This window comes from Lampetra planeri, chromosome 3, assembly GCF_965212315.1.
Source record: "Lampetra planeri chromosome 3, kcLamPlan1.2.h2, whole genome shotgun sequence".
Taxonomy (NCBI): Eukaryota; Metazoa; Chordata; class Hyperoartia; order Petromyzontiformes; family Petromyzontidae; genus Lampetra; species Lampetra planeri.
In genome coordinates, this window is record NC_136109.1 from 25,903,265 (window position 1) to 25,915,563 (window position 12,299).

The window sequence follows — 12,299 nt, forward strand, 5'->3', positions numbered from 1 at the left end:
TCGGGGGCCTCTCACGCGGCATCGGAGCGGTCGGCGCTGCTGGCGAACGTCGAATTAATCATTGGCACCATATCCCTCTCTCTTTCTGTCGCCTCCGCTAGACTGCGAGCAGAACCCGTGCGAGAGCGGCGGGCGCTGCGTGTCCTACGAGGGGCAGCACCACTGCGTCTGTGAGCCGGGCTACTCCGGGGACCGATGCGAAGTCGGTGAGTCGATGGGGGGGGGAGTTTAAAAAAAGTTAATAAGTGAATTATTCTATTTAAAATACATCACAGTGTCACTCACGCGACTCAGCGGCTAGAGGCTGCTACGTTTCCTCTGATTAGCACGGTTGGCTACGTACGGCGCGAAATAAGTTCTACATATCTTCTTGGTTCTTTCGGTAAAGTCACGTAGAAGGGAAGTAATAAAATAATAAAAATAAAACATAATAAAACAATTCTCACGACGTTTCGGCTACAACGCAAGCAGCCGTCTTCAGGTGAAGAATGAGACACTGCCAAGCTAGGAGCTTATATATAAGCTGAGTTGGAGGTGGAAGAAGAAGAGAGCCTTAACAAAAGAATGTGCATATCAAGAGGAATTTAGCATATTCATGGGAAATGCGTAGGAGGTGGGCGGGGGGGTTTCAAAGTCATATTATGCCCATGCATTATGCAGGATCAGCAGCACCAAAGGGAGGGGGGGGGGTAGCATTAACAAAGGGTGGGGCATGTTAATAGTATGTAGAAGCAATGAAACATGTGAATGGGAAAACGGTGGCAGGAGATCCGCAGCGGAGCAAATAATGCATTCCCTGTGGAGAACACAAGATACACAGTTAATGCCAGTGAGTGGACTGCGGTCTGAAAGTCACCATAAACGTGAACAACAATCAGTTAAGATCCGAAGTGGTTTATTACGTCCTTCCAATGATTGCTGAGCCAGAATCCATCTTCTCGGTTGAAATTGTCTCTGTGTTTGTATATGTGTTCTACATACACACATACTCTGAGTTGAAACAATTGATTGAACCGGCGGGTGATTGTTACTGCGCTAGTTTAATAACAATAAAGACAAAAGCCCGATCGCCCCTGCAGACACAGAGCCTTGACCTCGTAGCACTTAGAAGAAGGCAAGATTCACTGTTGGTCCCGTTACCAACAATGAGTCCAAATCAACAACCAAGGGCAAACTCGCGGACTATCGGTCCAATCGCCAACGAACAGGCCAATCGAGAACGATCGGGGCTAATCGCCAACGATCGATAACTATCGGTCCAATCACTAACGATTGGTCCAATCGCCAACAATGGGGGTCAATCGTCAACCGAGATGTTCATCTGGCCGAGCGAGGCACCGGGAATGGCGTCACCACGTGGGGTCCCCCCGCGCGCGCTCGCACGGCGTGCACGCGCAGACGATCACTCAGGAACCGATCTCGCTGCGTTCACAGAGGTGGACGAGTGCGAGTCCAACCCCTGCCACAACGGCGGCACGTGCGTGGACCACGTGGCCTCCTACTCGTGCCATTGCCTGCCCAGCTACGCCGGCAAGCACTGCGAGGAGGGTGAGTCCGAGATCTCTCGTGGGAGATGTTCTTTTTTCACGAAGACTGGCGCGACTTGAGTCCCCGCGCGGAAGGTGACGTTGAGAACAAACAAAAAAAATGCTCTATCGCCCCCTGCCCCTAACTCCCGTGAACGCAACACGCGTACCCGCAAGCCTTAATCGCTGCACTCGAAACCTGGGACTCGGGGACGGCACAGCGAGCCCGGGCAATGAATCGGACCGCTGCCACGTGGAGCGCGAGCGAGATTTCTGGCGCCGCGTGACCTCGGGACTCGCCAGGGGTGAGATTGCGCTCGACCCTTGCGACGGCGATCGGCACCCCCGCCCGGGACGCCGTAGCGTGACCAGGCCGTGATTCTGCAGCTATCCACATGACGACAAGGCACTCCGTTGACCTATCATTGCGTGTGGCCAGGTCGCTTCTGGGAAATAAGTTGATACCTCCAGTGGGCTTTACCGGGTAAGACAAAAACAAGTTTGGTATTGTTTGTACTTTTTTAAGAGTGATTTTGTATTGTTCTGACCACGTGCCCCTACTGGACATCTGTGCTGGGGAAAAAGTTGTATAGCTCGTAGGATCCCTCCGGTATAAATAAAAATTCTGATTCTGATGAGCCATGGAGCGGAGGGGGAGAAGGGGGGGGGTTCACTCGGGCGCTGATCATCGTGACTAACGCTGCCGCCGCTGTCTCTTCTCTCTGTCCCTGTTCGCTGTCTCTGCTCTACTGTCTCTGCTCGCTGTCTCTGCTCACTGTCTCTGCTCGCTGGCTGTCTCGACTCTGCTGTCTCGACTCTGCTGTCTCTGCTCGCCGTCCGTCCCACGCTCACTGTCGCCAGACACGGAGATCTGCGAGCCAGGCTGGCAGAAGTTCCAGGGCCACTGCTACCGCTACGTGACGGAGCGTCGTGACTGGGAGCGCGCCGAGCGAAGCTGCCGCACCTTCGGGGCCCACCTGGCGAGCGTGCACTCGCGCGAGGAGCAGCGCTTCCTCACCAGTACGCCTCCCCGGGGGGTCGGCGGGGGTCAGTCGGGGTCGGGGGGAACGGGAGAGGGGCGCTCGGTGTGTGGGTCAAGGAAGGGGTGGCACAGGGCGGAGTGGTGGTGGTGGGGGGGTCACAGTGTGGGGGGGCGGTAGTGGTGTTGCGGTCTGTTGAAGGTCACACGTGGGCATTTTTGTCTCTTGCTGTGTGTTTGCTGCACTACTGAACCCGGCGACCCGAGTTCGGTGATTTGTACCTGGTCCAGGGCCCCCACCAAGTCGACTCAGCCTCAAATGAGTACCTGGTGCGGTGTGTAAACATCGCCACTGGCGAGACAAAGGCTGCTGAGTGTGGTTTTGCCCCCCACCTCGTGTGCCGTGCCGTTCTTCACAGGTGCTACTCGCTAACAGCACTTGCCCCAACAGTCTGTTAAGGCTATACGGGGGATCTTTGTCTTTTTTTGGGAGTGGGCGGTCACAGTGGAGGTCGGCGGTCAGGGGGTCACAGCCACCGCCGATAGGCTCTTCACACGGCTAGCGCGAAGCCAAGCCGCCACTGCCCGCCAATGGAAACGCTCGCTACCCCGCCCGCCCGCCTTTGTCTCTCTCTCTCTCGACAGGTCTCGGCCAGTACCAGTGGATCGGCCTCAACGACAGGATGTACGAGAACGACTTTCACTGGAGCGACGGAAGCCACCTGGTAAGGGACTCCGTCTAGACGGACTGCGTGCGCGTGAGAGGCAGCGAGCGGGGAGAGGGGGTGGGGAGACACGTGCGGGGAGCGGGGAGAGAGGGGGGGAGTTGAGGGGGAAGAGGGGGGCGGGGAGACACGTGGGGGGAGCGGGGAGAGGGGGGGAGTTGAGGGGGAAGAGGGGGGGGGAGACACGTGCGGGGAGCGGGGAGAGAGGGGGGGAGTTGAGGGGGAAGAGGGGGGCGGGGAGACACGTGGGGGGAGCGGGGAGAGGGGGGGGAGTTGAGGGGGAAGAGGGGGGCGGGGAGACACGTGGGGGGAGCGGGGAGATAGGGGGGGGAGTTGAGGGGGAAGAGGGGGGCGGGGAGACACGTGGGGGGAGCGGGGAGAGAGGGGGGGGAGTTGAGGGGGAAGAGGGGGGCGGGGAGACACGTGGGGGGAGCGGGGAGAGAGGGGGGGGGAGTTGAGGGGGAAGAGGGGGGCGGGGAGACACGTGGGGGGAGCGGGGAGAGAGGGGGGGGAGTTGAGGGGGGAGCGGAGAGAGGGGTGCGGGAATGCACGTGGGGGGGGGAGCGGGGAGAGGGGGGGGGAGTTGAGGGGGGAGCGGAGAGAAGGGGGGCGGGAAGACACGTGGGGGGGGGGGGGGGGGAGCGGGGAGAGGGGGGGGGGTATTGATGATGGTGGTCGTGGGCCCAGGTCGAAATTTCGGCGACGGCTGGAAGGGTCCCCGTCGCAGCGGCAGAACTAAGTGGGGGGCGTGGGGTGGGGGGAGGGGTGATTGCCCCCCACCCCCCCCCACTACTTGATCCCCACAAATGGAGTACTGTCTTATTGATATTTGTTGAAATTCAGGGGGATGAACGACACCGAACGTGGCCTCAATCTAGACAACTACTAAAACATTGCGAGTGTGTTCGCATTGAGCTGAGCCTACGCGTCAGGCGAACGGCGACTAGTACGATGATGTTGGCGATGATGGTGTTGATGACGACAAAGTTGATGCCGACGATGATGTTGACGATGATGATGACGATGTTGATGATGTTGATGATGTTCATGGTTTTGATGACAAGGATGATGATGTTGATGATGTGCATGGTTTTGATGACAAGGATGATGATGATGTAGATGATGTGCATGGTTTTAATGATGTCGATGATGATGGTGTTGACGATGACGACAAAGTTAATGACGATGTCGATGTTGACGATGATGATGACGATGTTGATCATGTGCATGGTTTTGATGATGTCGATGATGATGGTGTTGACGATGACGACAAAGTTGATGTCGATGGTGACGATGACGATGTTGATGACGTTGTGCCACGTGGCTGCGCCAGGACTACGAGAACTGGAGGCTCAACCAACCCGACAGCTTCTTCGAACCCGGCGAGGACTGCGTGGTGCTCATCTGGCACGAGAACGGGCAGTGGAACGACGTTCCGTGCAACTACCACCTCACCTTCACCTGCAAGAAGAGCGCAGGTAAGCAGGCGCGCGCGCGTGTGTGTGTGCGCGCACGTGTGTCTGCACGTGCACGTGGACGTGTATCACCGGCCTGTGAACACGTGTATCACCGGCCTGTGAACACGTGTGTGCGTGCACACGTCCGGGGGGCGGTGTGGGTTCGTGGTAGTGTAGCGGGTTAGCGCGCCGCGCTACGAACCCGGCGAGCCGAGTTCGATTTCCCCGCTCGCGGCCACCCACCGACAACCAGTGACAATTATTCTGAACCGGTCCTGGACCTCTACTTAGGTCGACTCAGCCTGAAAAGAGTAAGTACCCGGTGCGGTGTGTAAGCATGGTCACCGGGGAGACAAATGCGGCCGGGGGTGGTGTTGGCCACGCCCACCCGCTCCGTGTGCCGTGTCCAGCCTTCACAGGCGCTCGCTCGCTAGCAGCACTTGCCCCAGGAGACAGCTAAAGGCTATACCGGGGTGGGGGATATTTGTGTCTTTGAAGACGCGTGAAGTGCGCGTGTGCATGGCAAGGGCGTGGGACTGTCCACCCAGCATCTTCCTCGTGCCTTGCCGGCTTTACAAAGGTGCTCACTCACTCACATCACTTGCCCCAACGGTCCGCTGCAGGCTATCCGTGGGGGGGCATCTTTATCATTGCCTCTGTCTGTGCCCCCCTCCCTCCCCTCCCGCCCGGCTGCCAGTGTCGTGCGGCCCGCCCCCCGTGGTGCCCCACGCGCGCTCCTTCGGGGCTCTGCGCGGCCGCTACGAGCTGCACGCCCTGGTGCGCTACCGGTGCCGCGAGGGCTTCGTGCAGCGCCACCAGCCCAGCGTGCGCTGCCGCGATAGCGGCCACTGGGACGAGCCGCGCATCACCTGCGTGCGACGTGCGTGCCTCGGCCGACGAGCCGCTCGCACACACGCACGCACGCACAGCCCACGTGTCCCCACGCAATCCACGTGTCCACACGCAAACCACGTGTCCCCACACAATCCACGTGTCCACACACAACTCTCATAACGGTCATGGGACCTCCTTTGCCAGTAGCAAAATACGAGAGAATGTTTTCCCCTTTTTTCTGGCAACAAAACAGGTGTTAAGATGTTAACACACCAAATCATGTGTGCATTAACCACAATACTTGTGGTCGGAATGCAAACAGAAAACATACTCTCATAACGATAATGACCATCATGACGATGATGAGTTGACCATGACTATGGTGATGACAATGATGATGTTCCAGCCCCCCCCCCCCCCCACAGCAGGAACCACTCACCCACACACCACGTGTCCCCCACCCACCCCTCCCATATACAACCCACTTCTTACGCACCCACCACACAAACCACGTGTCCACCCCCACCGCCTTCCAGCCCCCCCCCCCATGAAGGATGACAATCATGACGATGATTATATTAACTCATAACGATGATCATGACGACACACGATCTACGTACGTTGAACTTCTTTCGCACCGTACATAGCCAACCGCGATAATCGAAGGTGCGGGGGAAGGACAACAAACTTAACACACGCAAAAAGGAGTCCTAAATAAATGAGTTTTCAAACTAAAAATGATTTCATGATGATGATGACCGTTGTGACCATGGTGATGTTGATGATAGTGGTGGTGTTCCCCCCCCCCTTTCCCCCCACAGCCGGCACGATCGCGAGGAGCACGAGCCAAGGTCGTGACCCCGCGGCCCCCCACCAGCACCTCGCGTGGTCGCGCCTGCCGAGGCGTTCGCCGCACCGGCACCGCTTCCTGCACTGAGCCCCCCCCCCACCCCACGTGCCCCCCCCCCACCCCCCCGTGCCCCGCCCTCACCCCCCGTGCCCCAGAGCCTCCAACTTCTCTCACCCCCCCCCCCTGCAAACCCAATCACGACGGCTTCCAGGCTACAAGAGGAACGCATCGACTAAAATCATCGATATTTCCTTTTTACGACACGTCGATTGAAATCATCGATGTTTTTTAATTGATCGATTTTTATCGATCGATTCCTAGGAATACGACACACGCAAATGAGTTTCGTGCGTTTGAGAGTGGTGCATGTTTAATGTTCGCGTGCTTTTCGTATCTCACAGGGAGCGCGTGACCTCTTCCTGCCGCCACTAGAGGCCGCTACATTCACGACGGTCGAGAATTTTTTTTTTTATAATTTAATCGTGACTGATAATCGCTACTATGCAATTCAACGCTGGGTGGGGAGGCGGGAGGAGTGGGAATCGTTACACGCCTGCTAAGATATGCAACGGACGATGACGCATCGATTCACATCGATTATTCGGCTCACGGACACACGCATCGAATCGCGCGCGTTCGGATCTGCCTAAAGATTATTATTTTACGATCCGCAAGCAAGAATGCGTAAGGAGCCGGTGAAAAAATGAGACTAAGAAAAATATTGCTTGATTGAATTCCTTTCATCCCGAATTGTGACATTGTCAGGGCCCTTGCATCGCGGCGTCGTGAGCCGTGGGCGCATGGTGCTCGAGAACATTGGGTGCCAAACATTATCAGAGTTGTGTTTTTTGTTTGCATACCGACCGCAGGTATTGTGGTCAATGCAAACACGACTCCTTTGTGAAAAAAGGTGTCAGTTTTATTGCCAAATAAAAGGGTAAAAAAACAATTATAATATTTTGGTACTGGCAAAGGATGGTTCCAATGGTGGGTGCCATACTCTTTGGTTCTTTCGGTAAAGTCTCGTAGGTAGAAAAAATAATTAAAGATCACGACGTTTCGATCGCAACACAAGCGTTTTTTTCCTTTTCCGCCTGAGGACGATCGCTTGTGTTGCGATCGAAACGTCGTGATCTTTTATTATTTTTTCTACCCACGTGACTTTACCGAAAGAACCAAAGAGTATGGATTCCTGCAGTCACGACAGCTTCAATCTATATTGGGGTGCGGCACGTAATTTGCAGACTAGCACGGAGGGCGAAGTAGAGAGCACGACATGTCCAAAGCGCAGAACAGACTCGCGGTTGAGACGCGACGGATCACGAGGGATGAAAATATCTGGCAAATAGTTTGTCGTTTTACAGCTCAGCCGTCGCTGCCACGACGCCAGTGATTTTCAGCCAACGCCTGCAGAATGTCCAAGTTTCTGCGTCGGGGAGAGCTTCGGTTTCATTCGTAATCGCTCAGCAGTCTCGTTTAGCGAGGGAACACTGAGAGTTTTGAATTTTCACGGAAATTTCTTCAGTCACGTTTATGGAAAGGGTACCCGGATATACCAATCGGTTTCGGGTTTTTTTTAGTGACGTCGTGAAAAGTGAAATGTTCACGAATGGAATTCGTCAACCATCTTAAGTGTGGCAGGACCCTCCCGATAAACATCCCTGAGACTCAGATGAGGCTCTCCTCGGATAAATGAAATCACCGTATTGTCCGGATTATAACACACACTTGTTTTTTTAAATATTTCTTTATTTTAAAGAAAACGTTGGTCACCGTGTGTGTGTGTGCGCGTGTGGGAGTGTCAGGCCATATCCTCTAGATCTGAATAATACGGCAATACCACAACACTGGGCCGATAGCCCATCGATAACCAGAGGAAGTGACACGTGACTGCCGCTTTATGACGTAAAGAGAACGTGTCTCGTGTTCACGGACGAAGACAGCTTTAAACTTCAATTTTTATATACCTTACCGTGGCTGTGAGTATATGTGTATGAATATTTTTATATATATAAATACACAGTATATATATTTTTTTGAGAGAGAAGAGGAATGGGAAAAAAAAATAAGTACATTTCATTGTTGTAAATCTGTTTCTTTTGGAAATGTCAGAGCACTTATCATGCTTGTCCGCAGGAGGGCGCTGTGTCGCTGTGTTCGACAACGTGAACCCTTCGTCCAGACTTAGGCCAACGTGGCCCAAAGTCACCACCAAGAGGGTGGGGGGGGGTTGATTGAGATCTCGTAGAATGTATTCCAGCCCCCCCCCTCGCCTTACTCATTCCCCCGTCAACATGGGCGGGCTGGGGAAATATTTTCAGGAGCTCAGCCCCGGCTAGCTCCGGCTGAAAGGAAGCTCTGTTTTATTACGGACGGAGAAGAAACACCACAAACCCATGGCTGTTCCGCTTTGTTTAGAGACGTTTTGTTAGAAAGAGAAGAAACAAATAAGGTGGAGTGGTAGCGCAGTCGTTAGCGCACTGCGCTACGAATCCGGATACCTCGGTTCGATTCCTGGTGGCTACGGCTCACATCCGTGCCGAGCGATATCCGCGGCTCCCACACCCCCCTCCTTTCCCCAATTCGTACGGCGTGTGTAGGCCATCATCCAGCAGTGGAGTGACACTAGACTGTTAATTGATCATTAACTTTTAAGGGAAGTGAAATCGACCTGCTCGAAATGGAATGCAATTTTTGTTACATCGTGTTGAATGGGGTCACGTGATTTCCACAGCCACTAGAGACCGCTATCTTCACCGCGGTGCAAAAAAAGACCTCCTTTTGAATGGCGAATCCTGAATTCATATTGAATCGTGGGGGAGGATGAACCGTCATATCCCTTCGCCACGCGATTTATTTTTGTTACCCTGAAGAAGACTAAGTGGCTGAAACGTCGGCTTTTTTTATCTTCCTCTCGGCGAAATGACTCTTTTTTTAAGTTGAAATGTTGGGGTTGTTTTTCGAGTCCAGTGCAAAAGGCCCCTAAAATATCGGGACACGTGTTAAGGGGCATCGTGTAATGTGCCTGTACGTTGCGTGTACGTGATCATGTGTGTGTATGTCTTTGTATCTTTGTCTTTGGGATGGGAGCGTTGGAGCAGTGGTTAGCGCACTGCACTACGAACCCAGCTGGGTTCTTAATTCACACAGCCTAACATCAGTGACTTTTGATGTAAACTGGTTCCGTGGCCCCAATAGGTCGGCTCGGCCTTAAACGAGTACCGAGTGCGGTGTGGAAAAACATCAGCAGTCGGGACACAAAGGCGGTCGGGCGTGGTTCTGACCACATTGCTTCTTGATGTTCCGTGCAGGCCTTAATAATAGGTGCTCGCTAACAGCATCTTCCCCAACAGCCTCATGCGGCGGTACGGGAGATATTTGCCTTTGTGTGTGCGTGTGTGTACGTGCGTATACGTGCGTGTGTGTACGTGTGTGTGTACGTGTGTGTACATGCGTTTACGTGTGTGTACGTGTGTGTGTGTGTGTGTGTCATTTGTTTTGGTTAAAGATATATCTCACGAGGTTTAAGTGTCGGTATGCATAGGATGGTGTTACAAATGAACGTACGCGTAACTTTCAATTGCGTACATCTGTGGATATATCGTGGCGTTGTGCGGCAGCGGTTGGTAGCGCACTGCGCTATGAAGCCGGCGGTTGAGTTCGACTCCCAGACACGGCGACGTGAAATCTGAACAACCCCTTAGCTATTCTTCACCAACCCGCACTGACCAGCGTGGTGAAGTATGGTCAAACAACCGCTACCCTCCTCCCACCCACCCCCATTGCGCTTGGCGATGGGGGTGGGGGAGGGGAAGGAGTTGCATCCAGCAGTGGATAGACAAATGAGTGTAAATTAATTTCAAAAACGGGCTTTTAAAATAACCTTTTTAACTAACACGTTACAATCGTTCCACGTGTGATGTTGCTGAAGGCATCACAGATAATAGTATTATTATGATCAGTGTCCAAATCTCAACAGCCAATGAGGAACCTAAATGCTTGACTAACTCTTTATTAGTTTTTGTTATGATTTTGCTTCTAAATGTTATTAAACAAAATAAGAGGGTTGCAGCGTGGGAATAGCTTTTGACTTTTGTTTGGGGAAAAAATTGCTCTTTAAAAAATATATAAGGCATGTAAAATGCATTAGCGTGTATATTATGTATACGGCATGTTATCATAATATCAGTATTATTATATATTATATATATATATCCGCTTTAATTAAAATGCGCTTTTACCAAAGAAACCCATCATTTGCCTATAGCTGCCGGTTCGATATTGGGGTGAAATATTAATGTTTATATAATTCAAACGACAAAGTTGGACGAAAAACAACAACAAAACTAAACTATGTGCAGTCTATAGTTCCAATTTTGTTCATGCCTTCTGCTTTTCTTGAAATAACGTGTACATTATCTTGTAAGTCTGATATCCCCCCCCCCTACCCACATGCACACCCATTCTCGTACCGCCTTATATACGTTACAAAGCAAGAGTCATATTCCTAATCGCCTCGTCTTACACGTCATGCCTTACGTTAATGTGTATGGTGTATTGACTGCAAGACGCACGCTCTGAAACGCACATGCTGGGCAACGCATGAAGTCTGTAGCACTCTCCTCCCCCTAATATCCACGTTAAAATCGGACAATATCTTGAGTACGTCTGCCGGATTGGCCCTCCCAGACTCCCCGTGTCATTCGTTCAAATGCGACAACTCCGGACCGGTTTCGCCCTCTACAGGGACTCATCAGCGGGGTTTTGTCTGGACTGGTTTCTGTTCTCGTTGCGACTCTTCGGCAGTCGGCCTAGACATGGTTTCATCTTTCTACGTCTTATCAGCAGAGTCGCATGGACCAGTTTTTTGCCTGCATGTGTCTCATCAGCAGTCACATGAGCCAGTTATGACATACACGGGGCTCATCCAGCAGAGTCGCGTTGACTTTTCGTGATGAGTCTCAGAAGGGTGGAAACCAGTCCATCGTTTGCCTCGTGTAATTTGCGGAAGTCGTCGTGAGTGAAACTACTGCCACATGTTAAGATGACGTCCCGACCCAACTGTGGTGCACGGCGGCGAGAAGATGATGGATTTTGATGCGGTTTGAAATCGTCGAATGCAACGTGCTTTGGTCGATTTGGTGGGCAAGGGGGGGTGGGGGTGAATGAAATTATCATTCATTATTTTATGTTAGTTCATTCATTCAGTCATTCCTCCGGGACGCTTGTAAAAAAAATAAACGAGATGTTTTAGCTCACAAGATTTGTGTTTTTTTTCCTGGTTAAATATTTTCAATAAACAAAATCAATTGGTTAAAATGTTTGTTGTTATTTCTTTTTTGCCGTCAGATTCATACGTATTTAAGCGAGGCCCCGTTCAGATTCAAAGCGTCGTCTTGCCGTGGACTACGAGCGTGTTCGCGAGCTTCGTGGATGGGTGTGATCACGCTGTTTTCGTGACGAGTCGCAGACTGCACTTGTTTACACCATGGGACTCGATAAATAATTAAGTTAAACTAAAAATCAATTACATTTAAAAATGCCACTCGCCAATGGTATCCCAAGCAGAGCCCTCTCAGCGTCGATCTTGACTTAAAGCTTTCGTGACTGCAGGAATTCATATTCTTTGGGTCTTTCGGTAAAACGCCTGAGTCACCGGGTAATCAACATCATCAGCAGCAGCAGCCATGCTCAATCCGCTGCTGGATGGAGGCCTTCCTAACCCGTCGTCATCTCTCGCGGTCGGTCCCACGATGCAAAGCGATCGGCACGGCACCTTCTGCGCCCAGCCGATTTTTGTTTTGTTATCGCTCCGTCTCTCCGCCGGCGGTTGACCTCTCTCTCAGACACGATCGAAGGGCTCACAAAAATCGATCAATAAAGTTTATTCAAAACCAGGTGGGACAGCTGAAGTCACATTGATTCATC

At 52.4% G+C, this 12,299-nt stretch overlaps 1 protein-coding gene across 2 annotated transcripts in view; it reads left to right on the forward strand.

The window, feature by feature from the left end:
• LOC144717151 (uncharacterized) overlaps positions 1-6,459 on the forward strand; it is a 38,117-nt gene extending 31,658 nt beyond the window's left edge. The window contains exons 9-15 of one of the 2 annotated variants that reach the window (XM_078592474.1): positions 102-206; positions 1,435-1,548; positions 2,388-2,573; positions 3,151-3,230; positions 4,564-4,708; positions 5,385-5,567; positions 6,343-6,459. In XM_078592474.1, the coding sequence (XP_078448600.1) occupies positions 102-206; positions 1,435-1,548; positions 2,388-2,573; positions 3,151-3,230; positions 4,564-4,708; positions 5,385-5,567; positions 6,343-6,458 (929 nt within the window). In that variant the 3' untranslated portion in view covers position 6,459. The remainder of the gene's footprint in view (positions 1-101; positions 207-1,434; positions 1,549-2,387; positions 2,574-3,150; positions 3,231-4,563; positions 4,709-5,384; positions 5,568-6,342) is intronic. The other variant, XM_078592475.1, reaches the window with a different exon arrangement.
• The last annotated feature ends 5,840 nt before the right edge of the window (positions 6,460-12,299 follow it).